The sequence below is a fragment of the Somniosus microcephalus genome, chromosome 10 (assembly GCF_052327205.1).
Source record: "Somniosus microcephalus isolate GS21.2 chromosome 10, FLI_Smic_1.0, whole genome shotgun sequence".
Classification (NCBI taxonomy): Eukaryota; Metazoa; Chordata; class Chondrichthyes; order Squaliformes; family Somniosidae; genus Somniosus; species Somniosus microcephalus.
This window is the reverse complement of record NC_140996.1, coordinates 104,815,821-104,842,683: the sequence shown is the minus strand read 5'-3', so window position 1 is coordinate 104,842,683 and position 26,863 is coordinate 104,815,821. Positions and strand designations below refer to the sequence as shown.

The following is a 26,863-nucleotide window of genomic DNA, read 5'->3' as shown; positions in this document are numbered from 1 at the left end:
AATAGTTGAGCCACTTAACACAAATCAATTAATAGTAACAAAACTTGAAGAAGCAGCCCAAACCTAGACTGTATTGGGCCATTCAAGAATAGGTTACGAAGGGCTCACTGGCCATGGCGAAAATATTAAATGAGTACTTTGCATCACTCTTCACGACGATGCTCGACTATTAGAATTTAATGATGTTAAGAATAAAACTACTAACATAGATGAACATATTGTTTTAGATAGAATTAAGAACCTGAAAATAGATAGAGCAGCCGAGCCGGATGATATACACCCTCGGGTCCTCAGGGAGAAGGGATATGTGCTGTACGAGCCCCTTGCCCGTATTTCTAATAACTCATTGCACTTTGGGTGGTTCCCGTAGACTGGGAGGTTAATGTAGTCCCCATCTTTGAAAAAGGTGACAAAACAGACCCGACTAACGATAGGCTCATTAGTTTGACATCAGTAATAGAAAAGATGCTTAAGAAAATCATTAGGAATACAATATATGATTACTTGCAGAGAGAGGGGCATATTAGGGATACCCAACGTGACTTCATAAAAAGGAAGTCATGCATTACAAATTTGATTGTATTTTTTTGAAGAAGTCACCAAGATGGGGGGAAAGAGAGTATGAGAGTAAGCTTGCAGGCAACATAAAAACTGACTGTAAAAGCTTCTATAGATATGTGAAGAGAAAAAGACTGGCGAAGTCGAGCGTAGGTCCCTTGCAGTCAGAATCAGGGGAATGTATAATGGGGAACAAAGAAATGGCTGACCAATTAAATACATACTTTGGTTCTGTCTTCACAAAGGAGGACACAAATAACCTCCCAGAGATGTCGGGGAACATAGGGTCTAATGAGAGGGAGGAACTGAATGAAATCAGTATTTGTAGGGAAATGGTGTTAGGGAAATTGACGGGATTGAAGGCCGATAAATCCCCAGGGCCTGATAAGTACCCTAGGATGTAGATTAAGGAAGTGGCCCTAGAAATAGTAGATGCATTGCTGGTCATCTTCCAAAATTCTATAGACTCTGGCACAGTTCCCATGGATTGGAGGGTGGCTAATGTAACCCCACAATATAATAAAGGTGGTAGAGAGAAAACAGGGAATTACAGACTGGTAAGCCTGACATCGGTAGTGGGGAAAATCCATTATAAAAGATGTAATAGCAGAGCACTTGGAAAACAGAGGCAGGATCAGACAAAGTCAACATGGATTTACAAAAGGTAAATCGTGCTCGACTAATCTACCGGCATTTTTTTGAGGATGTAACTGACAGAATAGACAAGGGAGAACCAGTGGATGTGGTGTATTTGGACTTTCAGAAGGCTTTCGATAAGGTCCCGCATAAGAGATTAGCGTGTAAAGTTAAAGCACATGGAGTTGGGGGTAAGGTACTGACTTGGATAGAGAACTGGTTGGCAGACAGGAAGCAAAGTTGGAATAAACGGGTCGTTTTCCGAGTGGCAGGCAATGACTAGTGGGGTACCACAGGGATCGGTGCTAGGAGCCGAGCTATTCACAATATATATTAATGATCTAGACGAGGGAACTAGATGTAATATCTCCAAGTTTGCAGACGACACAAAGCTGGGGGGGGGGGGGGGGGGGGAAAACGTGTGTGCTGTGAGCAGGATGCCGAGAAACTCCAGTATGATTTGGACAGGTTGGGTGATTTGGCCGATGCATGGCAGATGCAGTATAATGTGGATAAATGCGAGGTTATCCACTTTGGTGGCAAAAACAGGAGGGCACATTATTATTTGAACGGCAATAGATTGGGAGAAGGGGAAGTGCAACGCGACCTGGGTGTCCTTGTGCACCAGTCGCTGAAGGTAAGCATGCAGGTGCAGCAGGCGGTTAAGAAGGCAAATGGTATGTTGGCCTTCATAGCGAGAGGATTAGAGTACAGGAGCAAGGATATCTTGCTGCAGTTGCACAGAGCCTTGGTGAGACCACACCTTGAGCATTGTGTGCAGTTTTGGTTGCCTTATCTGAGGAAGGATGTTCTTGCCATGGAGGGAGTGCAACGAAGATTCACCAGACTGATACCTGGGATGGCAGGAATGACGTATGAGGAGAGATTGGTCGATTGGGCTTATATTCGCTGGAGTTTAGAAGAATGAGAGGGGATCTCATTGAAAATTATAAAATTCTAACAGGACTAGACAGACTAGATGCAGGAAGGATGTTCCCGATGGCGGGGGAGTCCAGAACCAGGGGTCACAGTCTAAAGATAAGGGGTAAGCCATTTAGGACAGAGATGAGGTGGAATTTCTTCACCCAGAGAGTGGTGAACCTGTGGAATTCTCTACCACAAAAGGCAGTTGGGGCCAATTCATTAAATATATTCAAGGAGTTAGATATATTTCTTCAGGCTAAAGGGATCAAGGGATATGGGAAGAAAGCAGGGACAGGGTACTGAATTTGGATGATCAGCCATGATCTCATTAAATGGCAGAGCAGGCTCGAGGGGCCAAATGGCCTACTCCTGCTCCTATCTTCTATGTTTCTATGGTGGATGAGGGAAGCCCAGTAGACATTTTCTACTCAGACAGCACTTCCAAAAGCTTTGATAAGATACCGCACAAGAGGCTTCTCTATAAGATCAAAACCCTCTGGTATTAGTGGTAATATACAGAGCTGGATTGAGAATTGGCTGGAAGGCCATAGGCAGAAAGTAGTTATGGATGGATTTGGATCTGTTTGGACACTAGTCACCAGTGGTGTCGCACAGGGATCGGTGTTGCGACTTTACCATTTTTATTAATGATCTAGATGTAGGTGTTGGGGGCTCGATCTGCAAAGATACTAAGATCTGTGAGAGAGTGTTAGGAAGGTAGACAATGCTCTACTGTTTTAGGCAGATCTTGGATGTGTTGGGGGATCTGGCTCATAACTGGCAAATCATGTTTAATTTAGAAAAGTGCAGTGTTTTGCATGTGGGCAAGGCAAATGCTCAACATATATACACCCTTCAGGGAAAAGCATTAAAGGAGGTGGAGAAAGAAAAAGATCTGGGCGTTCTAATTCATAGATCTCAAAGTTCAAGAGCTATGCCGTGAAGTGATAGCTAGAGCGGATAGGGTGCATTCATAGGACGCATTCATAGGACAATTGATTATAAGACAAGGACTATTTTGTCCTTGTACAAAAGCTTGGTCAGGCCTCACTTGGAATACTGTGTCCAGTTTTGGTCTCTTCACATGGTGGGTGATATTGATGCTTTGGGAAGGACGCAGAGGAAGCTCACTAGACTAATTTCCCAGTTTAAAACACCTTTGTTATCAAGGTAGATTAAAAGAGTTGGGACTCTACACTTTAGAGAAGAGTAGACTTAAGGGTTGATCTGATTAAAGTTTACAGATGACGAAGGGAATAGATTGTGTTCAAGTTGACAAATTGTTACAAATAAATAGTTTTGGGGGGACCAGGGGTTACAATTTTAAGTTGTACGAGGTCAGATCTAAGTTACATGTTAAGAGGTGGCTCTTTTCCCAGAGAACAGTAGACCTCTGGAAGAAGCTCATGCAATGGCCGCTGAATTCCTTCAAGCGAGAGCTGGATTTGTTTCTGTCTAGGGCAGAGATCACCTCTTACTGCAACGAAGTGATCTCCTGGACTAGTTCTGATCGCCTAGGGGGGTCGGAAAAGAATTTCCCAGATTAGGCCTGGGTTTTTAATCTGGTTTTTCACCTCTCCCAGGAGATCACATGGTTTTTGTGTGGGGTGGAGTGAATATATTGTGATATACACAATTGAGTGGGACAGGCTAGATGGCCCAGAGGGTCTTGTCCTGTCCATCATTATTTGTAAACACAAACAAATACAAATCTTAAATAGAATATTAATATCAAATTTCCTTTCTTTCAGATTTCTGTTTATGAGGCTGAAATATTGTTTGGAGCACTCAGCGAATTGCATCAGTAAATGGGCTCAAATCCCAAGATTATTACATTACACTGCTCAACATTAGCTTTCAGTGTTGTAAAATCAACTATGTCATACTGAAAAGAACAGAAATGTGAACTATATATATGAAAAGTGACTACAAAAATGGCAATGCTAAAAGTCACAGACATTGTTTACCATTGGTACAAACTTGCTGATCTTTTGAAAGATGTTCAACCTCCGTGCAAAATTGGAATTTCTATCATCCCATAGAGGAAAATCAAAAGTAACAATGTCCATGTAAGAAAGTGTGCGCACTGGCAGTTGCCTAATCTTCCCACACCAAACTTGCTTAAGCAGCAGCAACTTCAAATCTTACTGAACTTGCTTACTGCTCAACTAGAATTTCAAGATTCAAAATACTCACCGTCACAACCTACCTTAATGGGTTCAAGCAAGTTTAACTCCTGTAGACAAAACATCTCCACTTGGCATTATAGGTGTGGGAGTTTTATCACAAGTCATTAGTGTTATAACAATTGATTGATAGAACATTCTCTCCTCTAAGGCAGCCTTTTTCAAGAGCCATGCCATCAACTAAGTGTGTCCATGCTAAATTTGGCCCTTCATTACAGTCAGCAAGTCTTCCCTATACAGGATACTGATGAGGTTGTCAGCACTGAATATCAGAAGATCCAAGAATAAGATCTTTCTGGGCTCATACAGGATCACAAGAATGACTGTCATCTTCTGTTCCCAAATCTTGTAAATGGAGGGAAGTTGTGCATACTTTTGCCAAGGATGCCCTTGCCACCCAGCTATGGATAAACATACAAGCCTCTCTACTAAAGAAAGGCTACTGACATAAATAAACACTTGGTTATAAAAGAAAATCCTGATCACGGAGGTAAAGCTGGATGGTGGTACTTTGTAATATACACGGCTGATATTGATCCTAAAGCACTTATTTCTCGCATTATCAAAATATTCATCCTTTAGGTGGACTGCAGCTGGCCAGTTTTCTGTTTGTACCATCTTAATAATCTGTGCAAGACTGATCATCTTTAGGATGGCCATGTTATCCTTCAAGGTGGGCTGAAATCCTTCCATAACTTTGGGAACTACAAAGTAGCAAGGACAAAACCCCAAGTTTTCCAGGCTTAATGGAATCTCTTCTACAACTCCAGTGAATTACACATTCTACACTTCACTGTTCGCCAAGTCTCTTGGCTGCAAATCCTCCCTCTGTCCAAAAGAAACTACCACACTGAAATGGTGCGGGAGTGGCGACGGCAACAGGAATAAAAAGAACCTGTGAAGCATACAGCACAATCCTCTATCTCAGCATCTCTCACACAGTCACTTGTTACAAAACAATCGATCCACTAGATTGCCCTCCTGTAGAGTACTATGGCTTGAAGTCATTGAAACATAGAAGATAGGAGCAGGAGTAGGCCATTTGGCCCCTCGAGCCTGTTCCACCATTTAATGAGATCATGGCTGATCATCCAAATTCAGTACCCTGTCCCTGCTTTCTCCCCATATCCTTTGATCCCTTTAGCCTTAAGAAATATATCTAACTCCTTCTTGAATATATTTATTAATAAGTTGGCCTCCACCGCCCTCTGTGGCAGAGAATTCCACAGGTTCACCACTCTCTGGGTGAAGAAATTCCTCCTCATCTCAGTCCTAAATGGCTTACCCCTTATCCTTAGACTGTGACCCCTGGTTCTGGATTCCCCCACCATCGGGAACATCCTTCCTGCATCTAGTCTGTCTAGTCCGGTTAGAATTTTATAAGTTTCAATGAGATCCCCTCTCATTCTTCTAAACTCCAGCGACTATAAGCCTAATCGACTCAATCTCTCTTCATAAGTCATTCCTGCCATCCCAGGTATCAGTCTGGTGAATCTTCACTGCACTCCCTCCATGGCAAGAACATCCTTCCTCAGATAAGGCAACCAAAACTGCACACATTACTCAAGGTGTGGTCTCACCAAGTCCCTGTACAACTGCAGCAAGACATCCTTGCTCCTGTACTCGAATTCTCTCGCTATGAAGGCCAACATACCATTTGCCTTAACCGCCTGCTGCACCTGCATGCTTACCTTCAGCGACTGGTGCACAGGGACACCCAGGTCTCGTTGCACTTCCCCTTCTCCCAATCTATTGCCGTTCAGATAATAATCTGCCTTCCTGTTTTTGCCACCAAAGTGGATAACCTCACATTTATCCACATTGAGTGGCACTGAAGTGGCACTGAAGTGGCACTGGGAAGTGCGATAGGAAGGGCAGCAAAGAGGGTTCTCCTTTCTGGTCTCCAATAACTAAGAACAAGCTATGATAGAATAAGCTTTCAGAGGGAACAACATTGGCCGTGAATTTCCAATCGCAGGCTTCCTGCGTGCGAATGCCTCCAATTGGGAAAAAAAAAATCTACAAACTTACCTGCTGGTTCTGTAGATCCCGAGGCTTGCGATCTTGGGCCACTCCTCTTCGAAATGCACAGAGGCCCACGTATCCCAGGTTCACAAGCGCCCCTGGGATCATGTGGGCCAGGTGAACCAATGAAAGAAGGGAATCCCCCTTCATACTTTTGACAGTTCTGTACACACAGAAGTCAAAAGTATGAATGGGGATCACATTTAAAAACACACTAAAACATTAAAAAAAATTAAATAACATTTAAAATTAATTAAAATGCCATTTAATTAAATATTTTAAACAAAAATTTAATTTGAAAAAAAATTAATGTTTTTACAAGCTAAAAGTAAACTTACCTTTTTGAAGAGTATTTTTAATTTATAAATGAGTTATCAAATTTCATTATTCTATTTTTTTTTTACTTTTAAGCTGGTAAAAGCAGGCCTTATGCCTGCTTTTACCAGGCGTAAGAATTTGACAGTCATTCAGTGGGCGGAAGTTGTGCAAAAAGCACAACTTTCCATCCGCAGAGGCACTTTTCTTGGGCATGCGGATGATGTCAGGAGAATTCTTGACAGATCGCAAGTGTTGGTTTTCAGCACATGTGCTTCGCATGCCTGAAATCAGCACTTGCGCGGCCCCTACGGGCGTGTACGCACCTCGTACGCAACCAAAAGGCGGGGGGGGGGGGGGGTCGCAAAATCCAGCCCATTGTTTCCTTTTAGATAAAGTCTTCGTGGGCAGCGCTGCAGTAAGAAAGGAAAGACACTTGCATTCATATAGCGCCTTTCACAACCTCAGGACATCCCGAAGCACTTTACAGCCAATGAAGTACTTTTGATGTGTAGTCACTGTTGGAATGTAGGAAACGTTAGGACCACATACAACTGAAACTTGGTGTTAGAATCCACCTAAGCAACACTACGGTAATGGAGTAAATAAATTAGCCAGAATGCTGACTAGAGAATATAATGTTGTGGTTACTCAGCCAGTTGGCATCATAGCCAATAGCCAAACCAAAAGAGATAGTCAACATGTGAACGATATGGAAGTTGTGTAGGACCGACAAGCACCAATGCTTTCTCCCCATCATGTGAGCTAACACAGAACACTCTGTCCAATACATCTTTCAGAAGTCATTTTGCTCCCAATTCTCAATCTCCCATTGGAGTGAAAATGTAATTTGCTATACTGGATTCTGACAAATCCTGATCTGCACCAAGACAAATTAATGTATGGTGGTCAGGATTCCTTTACAATGCCAGAGTCTATCCTGTTGGCATGATGTGCTGGAACAAGCTTCACACCTGAAAAAGTGATGCAAAAGTGGATATCAATACAGATGCTGTGGCCCCGATATTAATATGAAGGCAGCATCCAAGCAGGGAGCTGGAATTGCGTGCGCGAAACCCAGAAAACAAACGAGCGGGTCGGAATCTGCGCTCTCAACTTAATTGTACCAATTAATTTTGATTTCCAGGATTCGCGTCTCCAAGCTGCACAGCAGAAGTGATGTGCATCCACATGGCGCTATCTCAGCTGTATTTCAAGGCACAGTACATAAATGGAAATTGGTTGGATGGTGGACATAGAGCAAGGGCAGCACCCAGATTCAATGACGCATGCTGGAATTACTGCTGGGTGCAGTCAAAAGCAGGAGGGACATACTTATCCCTAGCAATGGGAGGAAGTAACCTGCTGCTCTCACCAAGGCGGCATGGTTGCAGGTAGTTGAGGAGGGGAGCAGCAGGAGTGTTGTGCCCAGGTCTTGGATGTAACGTAGAAAGCAGTTAAACAACTTAAATCAGAGAGAGAAAAATATGAGTACATTTGCTGATTCAACTATATCCTGTGCTTCAAGTCCCCTATCCTTCACTCTGTTTTGATAAGCATACTCAGTCACATCACTCCTCATACCGGCTCAATTTTCAGCAGCACCCAGCCCCCATTTTCTATTTACTTTATCACCTCCCCATTTATCCTAAGAACATAAGAAATAAGAGCAGGAGCAGGCCATTTGGCCCCTCGAGCCTGCTCCGCCAGTTAATGAGATCATGGCTGATCCGATTTTGGCCTCAACTCCACTTACCTGCCCGCTCCCCATAACCCTAGGCTCCCGTTGCTCAAAAATCTGTCAATCTCAGCCTTGAATATATTCAATGACTCAGCTTCCACAGCTCTCTGGGGTAAAGAATTCCAAAGATTCACGACCCTCAGAGAAGAAATTGCTCCTCATCTCCGACTTAAATGGGCGACCCCTTATTCTGAGACTATGCCCCCTCATTCTAGATTTCCTGACAAAGGGAAACATCCTCTCAGCATCTACCCTGTCCAACCTCCTCAGAATTTTATATGTTTCAATAAGATCACCTCTCATTCTTCTGCACTCCAATGAGTATAGGCCCAACCTTTCCTCACAAGACAACCCTTCCATTCCAGAAATCAACCTAGTGAACTTTCTCTGAACTGCCTCCAATGCAAGTATATCCTTCCTTAAATAAGGGGACCAAAACTGTACGCAGTACTCTAGGTGTAGTCTCACCAGCGCCCTGTACAGTTGGAGCAAGACTTCCCTACTTTTATACTCCATCCCCCTTGAAATAAAGGCCAACATTCCATTTGTCTTCCTAATTACTTGCTGCACCTGCATGTTAACCTTTTGTGTTTCATGTACGAGGACACCCAAATCTCTCTGTGCCACGGCATTCTGTAATCTTTCTCTATTTAAATAATATTTTTCTTTTCTTCCTACCAGTGGATAACTTCATTTTCCCACATTATACTCCATCTGCCAAATGCTTGCCCACTCATTTAACCTATCTATATCCCTTTGCAGACTCTATGTCCTCCTCACAACTTGTTTTCCCATCTATCTTTGTATTGTCCGCAAATTTGGCTACAATACACTCGCTTCCTTCATCCAAGTCATTAATACAGATTGAAAATAGTTGAGGCCCCAGCACTGATCCCTGTCGCACCCCACTAGCTACAGATTGCCATCCTGAAAATGACCCATTTATCCCGACTCTCTGCTCTGTTAATTAGCCAATCCTCTATCCAATCTAATATATTACCCCCAAACACCATGAGCTCTTATCCTATGCAGTAACCTTTTATGTGGCACCTTGTCGAATGCCTTTTGGAAATCCAAATACGCTACATTTACTGGTTCCCCTTTATCTACCCTGCTCGTTACTTCCTCAAAGAACTCTAATAGATTTGTCAAACACAAATTCCCTTTCATAAAACCAATTTGACTTTATTTGATTGTATTATGATTTTCTAAATTATCCATCCACCATTGCCACTCAACCCAATTCTTATGCAATGTGATGCATCGGTCTCATTGTCACCCTCACCGAATGCACTGCATCCACCGGGTGAATACCGCACTTTTATTCACAGGTCTGTTTTTCCGCCCCTTGTAGAAGAGAGCGTAAAATGCAAAGGAGAAGGAGAGAACTAGAGGTGGCTGCCACAAATAGTACAGCTCACTGATGCGGAGGAGGCGGCCCTAGAGATAAGTGGCACATCTACTTCCCCCTCAGTTGGAAATGGAGAGACAGTAAGCTTGCAGATAGCTGGTAACAGAATTACAAATATCTGACACACACATGCTAACTTTATTTTAATCAATCACTGAACGATGAGAAAACAGAGTATTGGTGATCGTCAAGATAATGACCTTGCCATGACTAAATCATATCCTTTTCTTTTGTCTTCCAGAGCATTCAAGCGTACAGCAAGTGTCACAGGACATCCATGAAGATGATTCACGAGAGAACCAGCATTCCTTCTGAGGGTGCACCATCAGAGGACCGACAGCTGTGCACCAGTGCAGATACTCGCACTTCGATGGGTCCACTTAGATAGTTGGGTTTTCACCTCGTGATTCACACCTCAAGTAAGCACGAGCAAATACTGGCAGCAGGGACAGCTGTGGAGAGTCCACGTCGAGGGGAGCAATGGTCTCCAAGCTCTGCTCAGCTGGACACAGATGCTGAACCCCGGGAGCTATTGCTGAGAAGAGGTGCTAGAACTATCATTGCGAGAGGTGCATCAGCAACTTAGCTAGGTACTGAAAGATATGCCATGCATGCTCTGCACAATTGCGAAGAGGATGCAGGAGTCCAATTAGATTGCTAGTGGATTGGTAGCACAGAGAATTGCAAAGATGTCTGCCATAGCAAGAGTGGCTGCCTCCATGGAACTTCAAGCACGGGATTCAAATGAGTCCATTCAGGCCATGACCACGGCTGTGCAGATGTCTGCTGCCTTAAACAGGGTGACAGATACCATATCCATGGCCTTACAATGAGTCATTGCTCTCCACCAAGCTGGTCTGCAGAGTGGTAGGAGCAATGTGGCGCTGACCCAGGACAGGGACGACGTCTTGCCCATTATTGCATCCAGAGTTGTCAACTTGCCCCTTCACTTGTTTCATGATGAATGCCAATACATGATGGGACCCACTGGGCAGATGTGCAATGGGTGGATGAGTGGTTGAAGGACTGTTTAGTGCAAAAGGTCGTGGGGGTGGAGGTGGGGGCGGGAGCAGACTGCAGGATTTCATTTCTTAGGTTTCACATTAAATGAACCTTGGTGATATTAGGGCATCCCTGGCAGTAGGGTTGCAAAATTCTGGGAATTTTTTTTTAAAAGGAGGAAACTTTCCATGGGAATTTAGTGTTTTTTTGCACACTGATGGTTTTTGTCTCTGACCCTTATATTATCTTTGTCGTCAAAATAGACATACTGTTCCATACAAATAAAAACAGGCTTTCAAAACTTCATTTAGGTTATAATTTTGAACTTTATTGAACCCCCACAAAAAAGACCCATCTAAAATAAAATAAAAAGAGCGTCAGCTTATTTAGCCTGTAATTTGTCCTTATTTTGTCCCTTTGAGTCTTCTACTCCTCATTGCTCCTCCTGATTCTCTGACTCTGGCTCTGACGTGTCCATTTCCTCCTCTGTGTCAGTGTCTAGCTGTGTGGTGGACACTTCTGTATCTGGCTCAATAAGTTGTAGGTTCGCCCAGATAGCCACCAGTTTCTCCACTCTCTTGTTAGTCAGCCTGTTGCGCACCTTTGTATGCGTATTCCCAAAAAGTGACCAGTTTCGTTCAGAGGCCGCTGATGAAGGTGGGATTTGGAATATCACCGATGCAATAGGTGACAGGGTCTCAGATGCACAAAGTCCCTTCCACCAGGTATGTGCACGGATATGCTTGCATGATTCCCATATCCCATCCCCATTCCAAAGACCTTGCTTGGTAGAGAACTTTGCCAGACTTCCCAGAACTTTGCCCACATCCAGATTGAGATGGTGAGAGGGTAGAAATCACACTGTAAGCGCTGTTGATCTGTTCTCCAGAAAGTATTGGTCTCCCAACATGCTTTGGGTCCAGCATGTATGCTGCAGCATGAATCGGCTTGACACAAAATTCTTGACGCGTCTGTATGAATTGAACAATTGCCTTCTCCTCTGCTTTGAGCAGCAGGGATGTGGGTAGGGCAATGCTGATTTGTTCTTTTAAATCAGTAAAAAGCCTGAGAACATCTGACAAGACAGCGTCATCTCCTTCAATCTGAGCAATTGCAGATGCTACTGGTGAGAGTAGTTTAAGGCTGCTAACGACTCTCTCAAAACACATCATCCAGCAGTATTTTCTTGGTGGTTTCCATATCCCCAGACTGGGATATTGCCATTTCTTGCAGCGACTCCTTACCCTCCAGAAGGCTGTTGTACATTATGACAACACCACCCCATCTAGTGTTGTTGGGCAGCTTCAGTGTGGTGTTCTTGTTCTTTGTCATTTGCTTGGAGTTGTAGGTTGCTGCAACTACCTGTTTTCCCGACATACTTAACAACTTGCTTGGCTCTCTTGTACAGTGCTTCCATGATGTCCTTGAGGAGCAGGTTAAGCCCATGAGCTGCGCACCCAATAGACGTAATATGAGGGTAGGCCTCCTCCACTTGAGCCCAAGCAGCCTTCATATTCGCAGCATTGTCAGTAACTACTGCAAAGACCTTTTGTGATCCAAGATCGTTGATGACCGCTTTCAGCTCATCAGCAATGTATGTGCCTGTGTGTCTGTTGTCCTTCGTGTCTTTGAGCTTTCCTTGGACTCTGTTATACTCAGCCTCCAGCAAATAAGTAGACAAAGCATGTCTGGTGTGAGGACAGTATGCAGGGCGAATAACATTGAAAAATCTCTTCCAGTACACATTGGCTGTGAGCATGAGGGGTGAGCCTGTTGCATATACAGCTCGAGCAAGGCACTCATCTGCATTCTTCTGGCTATGGTTATCCATTGTATCAAAGAACCTTCCAAGTGGGCCAGGAGTTGCTGATGATAAGGAGCCTGATGCTGAATGAGAACCATCATCTTCTTGAATGGAAGCAGAGGAACTCTGGGCTGACTGCTGTGAGCTTTGAGTGAAGTTGTTGCATTTGGATAAATGCTGCTGCATCTTTGTGGCATTCTTTACATATGGCTTTCTACAGTGTTTGCACATGTACACAGTCTTTCCATCTTTAATGCCTGGGGTAAAATGCTTCCACACATCCGACGGTAAACGTGGCATTGTTCTATGCAGAGAAATAAAGGGCATTCATCTCTGTGTCGAACTGCAGTCGATCAGCACGATTGCAACAGGGTGAGTACATTTTTGCTGATGCTCCATGTGATGGAAGCATGACCTGTACACACACGACGCTACATCACCAATAGTGTATTATTTTGTATATTTTAAATTGAAGGACAACAGAGTTCAACAAGTAACTGGTTTATTTGGTATAAAGTCTGATTTACTTACTGCATCATCACAACATCAGCAGAAAACAAAATGACTTCCCTCAGGACCCCTAACCTGGATCTTTAAAAAGCTATAGCAGTCTTACAGATGCCTGCAGGCCAATCACAATTCGATATGCAAATATTACAAATAGAGGGAGCTAATCGCTCATCCACCCAATCAGGACACATTTGTTCACAGTCACACACAAAACTTGTAATTATTAAAACAAGCCAAGAAGATAAATATATATTGATTAAAAAATTCCTTAATAATTAAGATTCCATCTCTGTTAGTAATTTTAAGAGAGGACCTGTCGAAAAAAAATACAAAAAAATTATGCTAGCATGTGCTTTTTTGGGCAAAATTCCCAAGCTAAACTTCCCGTGGAAAATTTCCAGAAATTTACCGGAAACTTTCCACCCCTTTGCAACCCTACCTGGCAGTAATGTAAGCAGCTGGTCTGGCGATAGGTACCCCATCTTCATCCTCCCTAGGCTGACACCCCAGTGCAGCAGCCCCTCAGTACTACACGTCACAGGTGCCGTCTTTCAGGCTTGAAATCGAGACACCGCCTGCTATCTCAGGTGGATGTAAATGATCCCATGGCACTATTTCTAAGAGGAGCAGGAATGTTATCCCCGGTGTCCTGGCCAATATTTATCGCTCAATCAACATAACTAAAACAGATTATCTGGTCATTTTCACATTGCTCACAGCAAGCTGCCACAAACAGCAAATTGGCTGCCACGTTTCCTACATTACAACAGTGACTACACTTCAAAAGTACTTCATTGCTGTAAAGCACCTTGGGAAATCCGGAGGTCGTGAAAGGCGCTATATAAACGTAAATCATTCTTTTTCTTCCTTACCTCCTCCTCCATAGACAAGTGATGAGCCCCTTCATCTCCTTCCACCAGCAATCCTCTCTGCTGTGCAGGATGCAGCGCACCACTATCATACTGGAGACCCTCGCTGGTGAGTGCTGAAGGGGACCTCCAGATCTATCTCAGCACCTAAAGCGCATTTTCAACATTTCAATGACTTGCTCGATCACACACCTGGTGGTCATACGGCTCTCACTGTAGCGCTCCTGCGCCTCATTGGTGGAGTTCCTCACAGGTGTCATGAGCCAAGTTTGAAGGGGGTATCCCTCATCTCCTACAAGCCAGCCCTTAAGTTGGCTTCCTGGAACAAAGGTCTGGAATTTTGGATTGCTGCATTATGAACCTCTTGTCGTTGCACACCAGCTGCGCATTGATGGATGAATATCCCTTGCAGTTTATAAAAACTCCTGGTCACTGTGGTGGTGCTCGGATTGCCATGTGTGTGCAGTCAATAGCACCCTGTACCTGTGAGAGTCCAGCCAGAGAGATGAATCAGAGTGCCGGATCATTCTGGCTATTGTCGTCACAGGGGTAATCTACATAATTGTTGCCATGGTGTGGAGATGCCGGAGTTGGACTGGGGTGGACAAATGTAAGAAGTCACACAACACCAGGTTATAGTCCAACAGCTTTATTTGAAATCACAAGCTTTCGGAGCGCTGCTCCTTCTTCAGGTGAAGTGGAGAAATGCATAAAGACACAGCTTATATAGTCAGAGAATCATGTCAGATGTTTACAGGTAACCTTTCCAACTGCCATTTATCACACCTCGGCAGAGAGATAATCACAGCAGTCAAAGGTGTGTATGGTGTGATTCTCTGACTATATAAGCTGTGTCTTTATGCATTTCTCCACTTCACCTGAAGAAGGAGCAGCGCTCCGAAAGCTTGTGATTTCAAATAAAGCTGTTGGACTATAACCTGGTGTTGTGTGACTTCTTACATAATTGTTAGCTCTGGCAAACAATCTATCAGTAACCTGCCTCATAAATTTAAGTGCAGCCAGCTGGGATATCCTGGATACATCTCTATTAGCGCCCTGGAAGGATCCGGAGGCGAAAAAGTTGAGACGGTGGTCACTTTCATAGCCACTGGTAATAGTCCAGCAGGGAGCAGATCTTTCTGTAGGAGGCTGCAGATGTCTGCCACCACCTGACAGGACAGCCTCAGCCTGCAGAAGCACTGCTCTTCAGAGAGGTCAAGGAAACTGAGCCTCTCTGTAAACCCTGTGATGTGGATCATGCCTCCTGCGACCTCAGTCCCTCTTCTGTGCACGTGCTGATCCCACCACAGCATGTAGTCGTTGTCGTGGATGGTGATGGTCTCTTCCTCTTCTGATGCGCTGTCAAACCCATCCAAGGCACCTCCCATTCTGATCTTGTCAATTTGAAATCCTCAAAGGTTGAAAAAAAGCTGTATCCACACAAGCACTCTCTGCCAAACATTTGCCAGAGGGAATTGTGACACGAGCTGCAATGTGAGCTTTTATTTAGATGGGGCAATGATGAGTTTAAATACCCACCTGAACTGCTGCTCAAACTCGCCTCCATTTCCCGAGCCCCAGGAAACCTGTGCTGCACAAGTTAAATTTGGAGCCAAGTTAAACATAATTTACAAACACCTCATTAACATCTCCTAATGACGTTAATTGTACCAAAAGTACCCGCCCACCTGCTATTATTAAATCCCCGACTTCAGCGAGTTGGTTTCTCACCGGCATCCAAATGTGCCTCCTTCAAACCCACAAGTGAGCACATTGCAGCCGGTTTGCTCTCCCTCCCGAAAAATCAAAAACCTTAACCCCGCCCCAGCCCACCTGCTCTTGGGGGGTGTGTCTTCCTATTTATATATGTAGAAACTGATCCTTATTCAATTACTTCACATTTTAACTTCCCACAAGTATATGTTACTTTAATTTTCTTTAAACAGAGTCTTATAGATCCCAGGCCATTTAAAAAAAAAAATGAAAGCATTGGAGTTTTTGAAAAATAAATCTACACTTGGGGTTCCATGAAAGCCCAGATGGTACAGCACTAACTGAACCGTACAGGCCAGAGGCTTCCCTTTCAAGGTGTATTCAGAGTTATTTACTCCCAGCAGAAGTAACAATCCGAGTGCTACAACTGACCTCAGTCCCCCAGGGCACGGAGGGGAAATTATTCAAGGGCATCAGTCTCAATTGCTACGGAATGACCACTGATGTAAACTGTGGCTTGTTGGATGAGGCCAAGATCAGAACAGGATGCAATGCTCCCCATGGCTAAACAGCCTCCTGATGTTCATTGGTTCAAACAAAATGCTGGATGGACAAGGTAGCAGAGGGCAAGCTGCATTTAAGGGATCATTCCCCAGGGATAGTCAGCATTTTCAGGATAGCAGGAGAGAAAACTGGAAGGAAATTTTTTAGTTAAAAAATCATTCTTAAATCTGATCTAAACTTGAATTTTATATTTAAGCTCAATCTTAGCATAATTGTTTGTAACATTTCTGAATGATACTGAAAAACCAAGAGGGCAACGCCGCATGGTGGTTAAGGTAACTGCATACTTGGGATTCTTCACAATAAGTATTTCTAATTTTGATCATGTCAGGGAGGCACTAAGTGGAGTCCAGGCATATCCCACCAGAAAGAGAAATTCTACGAATAACTCAAAGATGGGAGTGGGGGGGAAAAGGGGGATTGTTTTGCTGTGAATTATCACCCTGACCTTTTACCTCTAGGACCTGGGTTTGAATTCATATGAAGGAAAGACACTTTCTTTTATTGAGTGCACAGATCCTACACAAAATGACTTTGGGTAATATTAAACCAGCATCCAGTGTGCTTGAGCCGCAGTACAAAACTGCCACTAATTTAGTTCGAATCACCTTTCCCATATAGGCCAAGAATTGGAAATGTCAAGGAAGCTTTAAGGTTGCAGTTTTTGCATATAATTGTGACAGTATGAAGGCAGCTTTACGCTGCATTTAACTGCTATACTTGACTTGGAGTGCGTGATCTTGGCATTGTTTACCACCATTAACATTCACTTTGAGAAGAACAAAAAGTCACCAAAAAATTTAAGGGACAAGAAATCTCAAGGGCGTGACTGCTCTCCTGCATCTTCCAGAGTTGGGAGTAGATCACATACTGGTTCTCTTGGATCGTCAAATCAGATGATTGTAGTCAAAAGAAGCAATAACAAAAAATCAGAAATAGAACAGAAAGAAGAATTTGGCTTTTGTACAAAATATGGGTCTTTTAAAAATGTTTTTAAAACCATGCTTTTGGTTGCCAGACAAAATTGGTTCTGCCTGCACTGAACAAGATGAAATACACGTCACTAGGGCTAAAATTAGGATCCAAAGTTTTAACATTTTCATGCTGACAAAGTTTGTCAAACGAGGAAAAAAAGAAATTGCATTTATATATTCACAACCTAAAGCGCATCACAGCCAATTAAGTACTTTTGTTTAATGTCTCACCCAGAAGATATTAACATGTGTGTCAGTGCAGCGCTCCCTCAGTACTGCACTGAAGTGTAAACTTAGATTCTGTGCTCAAGTCTCTGGTGTGGGGCTGGAACCCACAACTTTCTAACTCAGAAGCAAGAGTGCAACCACTTAGTCATGGCTGGCACTTAAATCAAATTAATATTGCATATTCAGACCACGTAAAAATTTTTATTTTTTTTTTATAAAAAGGAAAAGGACATACAGTAAGGCTCTAATTAACAAAATGTAGAGGTCTGGAAATTAGGCTAATCAAAATTTTGGCCCACAAGAAAATATTTTCTATTTACTGTGAAACTGGAGACAAACTTAAAATTACCACTAAACTTCAAAATGATAAATCAGGAAACAACTCTCACGTTCTCCACTTTGTGTGCCTCTTTCCATGTTCTCTTAGCTGCCCCAGCTTATGCGTTTCCTTTTTCAATCCGTTTGTCTACGTTAAAGTCTCTCCTCTCTTTTTCTTACTCTCTCTCTCCACACAAATTCTCATTCCAGCATGTGTCCACCTCACCAGCAACCTCCAAAACATCACTCCAGGCTTTCCTGTCTGTCAGATCTATCTCATTGCTTCTCGTCTACATTTTGACCTGAAGGGCTATTCAGTGCTCTATTTCCTTCATGGACATTGAGGATGTTGATAGTACCTGAAACCATATTGTTTTTTGTTGCTTCAAGTGCAAGGCCAGTGGGGAATGGACATCACAGTTACAATGAAATGAAAAGGAGCAGCTACAGGAAACTTTTTTTTAATCCGGCAGACGGGACCGACGTGGTGCCGGTTCATCTAAAATTCCGGATAACCGAACGCTGTAGTGAAAGATAGGGAGAGCAGACAGCTCCGTATAAAGCAACAAACCCTGTTGCTTAGCAACAACTGTAGAACAATGGCCTCAAGTTTCAAGTGTCTCTGTAGCTTAGTAACAGCTGCAGCCACACCCTTGCACAGCACAGATGGAAGAAGGCAAAAAAATATGAAGTAAAATCTACTCCTGAATTTTGCCGGTTAACCGAGATTTCCGGTTATTTAGGTGCCGGTAAATCGAAAGTTTCCTGTATACAGTATGAAGATTTTATGCAGGTTAGAAACAGACCAGCGAGTGGTTTGGGTGAACAACGGGTATAAGTACAGGCATCACAAAAGGTATTTGCTGCCGACAGTGGGTTTGTACCTATATTATATAAAATCTTGCATTACAATAGGCATATGGCATTACATTGGCAGAGATTAGTGGATGTCAATCATATGGAATAGTTGTCCATTTGCTGACATCCATACTCTCATCTTCCTAGGTTACCCAAAAAGTAACGACCGTTTATTTGAATTGTTGCCTCTAGCTTGAAAGCATAAAAGCAACTACAAGTCCGAGGGATTAAGTATAAAAATTAAGTCTAATTCTTTGAGTCATTGGCAATGACTGACACCATCGGAAAACAAATTTCAAAGAGTGACCAAGCATTTCCAATACTATACACATTAAGATAAATACAGAAACACAATAGATTCAAATGAGTACCCACCCAGAATTCCTCCTGAAGTGGTTTAATATTACTTAGAAGTACTTCCTCATAGTTTCCATAGCCTCTGAACACAACAACTGCTGTCACTCCTGAAGGGTGAAGCGCCTTGATGACTGCTCGATAAAACTGTAACAAAGGGAAGAGAGCCAAACTGAATTCAACAAAACTGAAAAATCTAAGCTGTACAGACAATCAAACTATAGTAGAGCAGTGAACCATGAATGAAATTTCTGGAACGACATACCAGTCAATGACAGAACATTTTAGTGCTCTACATACTGCATCATCAGGCCATTATACTAATAAGGATTACTTTTTTCCATCCATAGATATACGGAGAATTGTAACCCGAATCCAATACCATTGGAATCATCAGGTCAGAGATAACAACAAATTTGTAATATGTATTAAATACATACAACAAAAGCCAACTGCAAATTAAAAAAAAATCAAACATACAATGTAGCACTATGGGGGATTAGAAAAATGTTTTCTTCATCCTATGTGGTCTTCCTCATTCAACATTAAAATTTATTTTTCACAAGCATAAGTATAATGCAGTAGTATTCTGAATAAAAATAGAGCTGGTCCATTTATGTTCTAACCTTAAGGACCAATCTCGTTGGGAGGATAAATCCAAACAATGTTTATGGAAGGTGAAAGGATGCTACATGTGGCCATCTTGGAAACAGAGCTTACTGTAACTGCATGTTAACACAACAGGATGGTGAAGATTAAAGGAGGCAAGGAGCTTTACAGTTTGAGTTTGCAGGAAAGAGAGCTGGAGTAAAGAGACAGTACAACTGTAAGAATACAGGCTTACAAGGTTATTTAGAGGGATTAGGCATTGCAAGAGTTAAATGACCCAAAGCTTTTTGCTAGAACTGCTGTTCTGCAAAATATACTGCTTTTGCACTGTCTGACTTTTGGCAGGTGCAGGATGACATGATCACAAGTCTCCTTGTTATTGCAAAAACAAATTAGGAGAGGAAAAAGTAGTTTGAGACTTGAAGCTGTCTGCAGTGCGTTCTCTCTTCTTTGGGAGTGGAAATGTGCCGAAATCTTTTGTAATTTGTCGAAATATAAATCAATCAAATTTACTATTTTTCAGTATTAAGCTTTGCTGGATTGCAGTTTAATATTAAGTTTGGTAGTCTATAGTTTTATTGCTTTAGTTTTATTTCTCCTCAGTTAGAATTAGGGAAAAGTAATGCTGAACCTATGTTTTATTTACAGTTAAAACTCTGTCTTCCAAGGTCCATAGGGTGCTTCATCAGAAACAGAAAAAAACAGAAAAAGCTTGTATTAAGGCTAAAAAGCAGATAAGGGAGGCCCAAGGACACAGACCTTGCCATGCCTATGATTGGATGGATTTTTCTGTAGTTCTGGTTTTTGGGGTATATCCAAGGGGGTTTGGGTCATTCTCAGTGTAAAAGGGCCAAGGAGGACACCAGACAGGTGTACAAGCATATGTGAGTAGGAGGTACGAGGAATGGGTCACGCCTTCTACCCAAGGATCCACAGAATAATCTAATTCTCAATTGTTCCTTCTAAAGTGCTGCTCAAATACTGCATGTATTAAGTCTCACTTATGCTTAAATAAAAATCATAACTTACCAATATGGAGTCAGCTTCAAAAGGACTAAAAATCTATTACACAATGACACTTTCAACATGAGGATGCAGGAATGAAGGTGTGCATGGGATAGTATAATTGTATTGCTAAAATAGATGAAATCAGTTGTGATTGAGAAGGGGGCGGGGTGGTTGAAGCTAGAAGAGGGGGGCTGCCTATCAGACAAAGCTTTTCCTTGCATCCTGTCCAGGAGAGTGAAAGAGTTTAAGAACAGCCTCCCCCAATAAGGTGGCAGTATTCGACAAAAAGTTTTCACTGTCCTTTTGAAGGTATGGAAAAGATCAAATTATAGTGATTCTGCAAAACAAATGATGGTTATGTGCACCGAAGATGTACAATCTGAATGTTAACAAGCATAGCATGGCATCAGCAGCAAGAGTGGAACGGTCTGAATGAGGGGGTGGGCGAGGGGGGTTATTCATCTCGAGAAAGAACAAAATGAGAAAGTACAGAAGCCTGTAGAACCTTTAGGTGGACAGAAAGAGTCAGAGGATAAGCCATCAACAACAGCACAGATAAATTTGAGGGGAACTTAAGATAGCTATAAACCATTGCTTTCCTACAATAGCTTCAAATGTGTGTTGAAGGCACTTGACAGTGCACTGGCCTTTCACCCTGGCACCTGCTTTTGAATAGTACCCAGAAGTGGGATGAAAGACTTCAGTAAATTGACCTTTATGGCTCTACTGCCAAAAGAGAGGGGTGATTGAAAATTTGGACAGTCTCAATCCAGTTGTTAATAGGTATGGGTCCAAAGCAGAAATTGCCCATAATTTGGCACCAATTAGCAGCCTTTCATGGGCTGTGGTGGGCAGCGGAAGGTCCAACAACAACTGGTCCATAATTCTCTGGTTTCCCTCTCACACCATTCTTAAATAGTGAGAAACTTTTGCCTTACATTTAATTATGCTACATCTGACTTGCGAATGCTTAATGCTGACACTCGGCATCCAAAATGCAAACGGATTTCCATTTCCCAGCACCCTTCACCTAGGTGAACACAAAATGTTTTTTTTTCAAACTGCAATCGACTATATCAAACTCCAATACAACCAATCTTACCTTGTTATCTTCCCAATAGAGGGCTAAGCACTGGTCTCCTGGTCTCCAATCACTAAGTTGAGATTTATTTGACACTGCTGAAGAAAGGTCATCAGTCTCATAAGGCTTTTCCCATGTTCTTTCTGGTTTAATTGGTCCAGTTCTTTTCTTTGACCCTGAATCATAAATTCCATTATTGCTCTGAGAATATTCAGTAAGCTTTGACTGGCTAGGTTCTGTTGATTTTATAGGTCCTGTTCTTTTTCTCAGAAAGGGGTCTTCTACTTGTCCATTAGATATGTTATAAGCATCAACAATTCGTGCATCACATGTGTTGTCAATGTGTAGACTGAAGTCCCTTCCATTTTTCACATTTCCAGAGATTCCGCTACCTATTATTTGAGATAGTTCCATACTTTTTCGTTCATTGAAAGCACTATAATTATGTCTCTGGTTTTCAAATTTTCCTCTCTGTTGACTGCTGTTATCCGGTTTTTCTTTTTGACTCTGGCTGCCTTTAAATTCCATTGAACTTGGACCATCTGCTAATTTATTTGTTGGGCTCTGTCCTTTACTCTTTCTAGTTGGCTCATTACCCAAGTGAACTATTTGTTGTCCATGGTCTCTTAGCCTTTCATTCCCAGCATAATGCCTGCCACCTCTTCTCCCTTCCTCCATCCACTGGCTGGATCCTGTGGCGTTCTGCCTCTCAGGACCTCTACCCCTCTGTGGACCATTGTTCTCTGATGCTTGTCTGGCCATTAGATTCTCCTTTTGGAAGCGAGGTGGTCTGTCGTGTTTTTGTGACCGATCATTATTCCAGGGTGCATTCTTCTGCTGAAAGCCCTTCATAGCAATACCTTTATCAGTGCTTGAGTGATGTGGAAATTGCATTTTTGACTCTAAGAAACAAATACAAACAATGAAGTATGACTCAAGTATACTTTTTTTTTTACTTACACTCATTTTGGCACTGTATAAACCATCAATGTATAGAATATACCTCTGAAAACTTCTGTTCAAAACTCTCGCTCCCTCCCCTCCCCAAAATGCACAATAAAAATAATCACCTTATATGTTTAACACTTCAGTTTCACATCATAAGAGACTTCATATTTTATTACTTCAGTAAGAATCTGGTGTGTCAGCTTTGTGGCCATTTTAAAAAGTCTTCCGCAAACTGAACTTAAATGGAAATTTTCCACTGACTTGATTTCTGTTGGAGGGAATCCATGTCACTGGCGAGTATGCACTTCAAAGGAAGATGACTCACCCTATTTAGGTGGACTCAACAAGTGACAGAAGACCCAGCCCACTAGGTGAGAAAAATATTTAATACTGATCATTGGGCTGCAATAGAAATAATTAATATTTATCACTGGACTATAATGTGCCCAGGTTTGCAGTCTACTTTCTGTATATTAGGATAAAAGGCCCTTGAAGAACTAACCATGATGCTCTGTCCAATTTGTTGGAGAACAGGAAGGGGGGAGGAGGGGGTCAAAGGGTTAGCATGTTTACCTGGCGTTCGACAATGTTTTGTGCTAAAGGTGGTGAATGACCTCAGGCTCGTACCCGGGCAATTTCCTCGATACCGATAAAACCTACTTTAATTGGCTGATCTATCATTACAAAAAGGGTTTTACAATGGGCCAGCTTAGATTAATTGAGAGTTAGTGGTCTATTTTCTTTTATCACCGTTTTTGACTAATTGTGAAGGATACCTTCAGATACTCCCTCGTCTCCGTTTACAAAGCAAAAAGGAGGTATAACTATTGGCTATATCTAGGTTTGAGTGCATCTCCCACTTTATCAGGCAGTTGGACAAAATGGGATTAGTGGCAGTGTTAGGCACAAGAAAAAAAATTGAGCACCACTACGGCAAAAATTAAACGTGTCCAAACAATAAATTTCTAGCCCTCAGCTCGACAGGATCACTTTCACGTAACGGTAACAGATGGTTCTGTACAAAATAATGCCACTTTAACAGTGCATATTCAATATTAAACATTAAACTTTTTTGTATAGTTTATAAAAAATTCACACAAATTCACCTTAATGAAACTTTAAGTGTGAGGCTTTTGAGGTTTGTACAAACATTAGAATAGCAATATATTTATACTTTTTCATGTACTGTGTCAATTTTCAACATTCAAACATCTTGGGGTTTGATACTATCCTATATACAGTGTATTACTAGAATTTCAGTAAAGCAAAATGTCAACAATATTCACTTGAACTAAAAAGGTACATCCAGCAGTAGAACGATCGATTGTCTGGGCATTTAAATTACTTAACAATAGTGTGCAGTACAGGTGGCTACAGGTCTGTTACAGATTGTGATATAGTTAAAGACAAGCATTTCGGGCACGTACTGACTTGTCCTCCCATCGAGGATTGCAATCTGACAATAGAGGACCTCCTTTTCCATATGGCACAGAGGACAAGTGGTGTACAACTACAGCAAATGGCTGGCTGCAATACTAACTTGACATCTCAAGCCGCACGCGGGTGGTAACAGTGCAACAGGGGTTATATCTTCTTTAACCCACCATCTTCAGCCCCTGCCACAACCTCCGCACCCTGGTCACCGATTTCCGCCCCCTCCTCAGCCATCGTCTCACGTTGAACCCAACTGATCCAAACCATTGGCAGCCTATTCGACTCCATGTCCTCTCCATCTGAAAGACTTCCTACTTCCAACCTCTAACATCGCCCACCTCTGTCCCTGCCTAAGCTCAGCTGTTGCTGAAACCCTCATCCATACCATCACCACCTCCAGATGAGACAATACCAATGCTCTCCGGGCCGGCCTCCTATCCGCCACAAACTTTAACTCAACTCAAACTTTGCTGCCTGTATCTTAGCCTCCACCATGTCCCACCGACCCATTACTCTCATCCTTGCTGAAGCGGTTTCCACCAACACCTCCAACTCAAATTAATCCTCATGTTTAAAGTCCTTCATAGCCTCACCCCTCCCTATCTCTGAAACATCCTCCAGCCTGAGTCATTCAAGAGTCTAATTTGCTCTGACTCCAGCCTCTTACATATCCCACACCTCCTTTCACCCCTACAATTTGGTGGCTGTGCCTTCCATTGGCCCAGGCACCTTGGCCTGGAACTCCCTCCCTAATGCATCCAACGCTCTCGTCTCCAAGACCCTCCGCAAAACCCACCTCCTTGACCAAACTTTTGATCACACCTCCTAAAAGGTCCTCTTTGGCTCACCAGCCATTTTTGTCTGATTGCGTCTGTGAAGCATTCGGGGACGTTTTTCCACATTAAAGGGGCTATATAAATGCAAATTGTTGTACGTAATGAGCATTATACTTGTGTTGGGTACAGCAGTTGGAGCTGAAGTTTGGCAACATGCAATGTCTGCCCTTTGCATCCTCAGTGATGAAAAGCATACTATTCGGAACCCTTTTAAATTAATTAATTTCTGTTAACTGGAAGGGTTTAAATAAGAAATTACCTGAGCACAGTGTAATTGGGATATTTAATGTAACTGAGAAACCATCTGGCTTGGCAGAGCCCTCGTGTAGTAAAGGACTTACTGGTCTTCAATTTATTTCGGTGCAAATCATAAGCACTGTCTGCACAGATGAAACAGGAAACCAAAAAGTGAGCCATAATATTTCCATTGAGATAGCTAGCTTGTCCCAAGCATCTCATTTTTAAAAACAATGATTGTGTAGAGAACCTCCCCTGCTTCTGCTGCAGCCAGAATTTGTTTCATAGAATCACAGAATGGTTACAGCATGGAAGGCGGCCATTCGGCCCGTCGAGCCCATGCCGGTTCTCTGCAAGAGCACTTCAGCTAGTCCCAATCCACCACCATTTCCCTGTAGCCCCGCAAATTTCTCTCTTTCAGATACTTATCCAACTCCCTTTTGAAAGCAGTGATTGAATCTGCCTCCACCACCCTTTCAGGCAGTGCCTTCCAAATCTTAACCCCTTGCTGCATAAAAAAAGTTTTTTCTTAGGTCGCCTTTGGTTCTTTTGCCAATCACCTTAAATCGGTGTCCTCTGGTTCTTGACCCTTCTGCCAATGGGAAGTTTCCCTCTATCTATTCACCTTCTCCAAGGTCTTCACATCCTTCCTAAAGTATGGTGCCCAGAATTGGACACAGTACTCCAGTTAGGGCCAAACCAGTGTTTTATACAGATTCATCATAATTTCCACACTTTTGTACTCGATACACCTCGTAGTGTAATGGCACCTTTATTATTTCTTAACTCTAGCCATATAGATTCTGTCCTTGACCCCTCCAGGACATCCTCCCTCTCTAGCGCTAACATTCTCCTTAACCAATACTGCCATACCCCCTCCTATCTTTCCTTCCCTACCTTTCCTGAACACCTTATAACCAGGACTATTTAATACCCAATCTGCCCTTTTTTGAGCCAGGTCTCAGTTATTGCCACAACATCATATTCCCATGTGGCTATTTGTGCCTTTTACTTATCTTGTTTACTACGCTTCATGCATTCACATACATATACTGTAAACCCTCTGCAGACCATCCTGTATTCTCGCTTAGTTGGAAAGGTGAGAAGCAATAAGCAAAGGAGAGAAACACAAAGGGCCAAACTAATTCATAATGAGAGTGTGAAAAAAGCAAGCCTGAAGGCTTTGTATCTTAATGCTAGAAGCATTAGGAACAAGGTGGATGAATTAGTTGTGGAAATAGAGGTAAACAAGTATGATTTGATTGGGATTACAGAAACGTGGCTGCAGGGTGGGCAAGGCTGGGAACTTAACATCCAGGGATATACAATATTTAGGAAGGATCGGCAAAAAGGTAGGGGAGGTGGGGTAGCATTGCTGGTAAAGGAGGGGATTAATGCAATGGAAAGGAAGGATATTAACTCGGATGAAACGGAATCTGTATGGGTAGAAATGAGAAATAGCAAGGGGAGGAAAACGTTAGTGGGTGTGATATATAGGCCTCCAAATAGTAATATGGAGGTGAGGGAAGGCATAAAAAGGGAAATTAGAGAAGCGTGCGATAAGAGCACAGCTGTCATCATGGGTGACTTTAATTTACATATTGATTGGACTACCCAAATTAGTAAAAATTCTGAGGAGGAGGAATTCCTGGAATGTTTTCGGGACGGTTATCTGGACCAATATGTCGAGGAGCCGACTCGAGATCAGGCCATTTTAGAC

General features: G+C 42.6%; 1 protein-coding gene across 2 annotated transcripts in view; it reads right to left on the bottom strand.

Moving 5' to 3' along the window:
• Positions 1 to 26,863, bottom strand: part of tdrd3 (tudor domain containing 3) — a 113,355-nt gene that overhangs the window by 2,431 nt on the left and 84,061 nt on the right. For both annotated transcript variants that reach the window (XM_085998660.1, XM_085998661.1), the window contains exons 11-12: positions 21,710 to 22,590; positions 19,012 to 19,137 (exon numbers count right to left, since the gene is read on the bottom strand). In XM_085998660.1, coding sequence (XP_085854786.1) covers positions 19,012 to 19,137; positions 21,710 to 22,590 — 1,007 coding nt within the window. The remainder of the gene's footprint in view (positions 1 to 19,011; positions 19,138 to 21,709; positions 22,591 to 26,863) is intronic.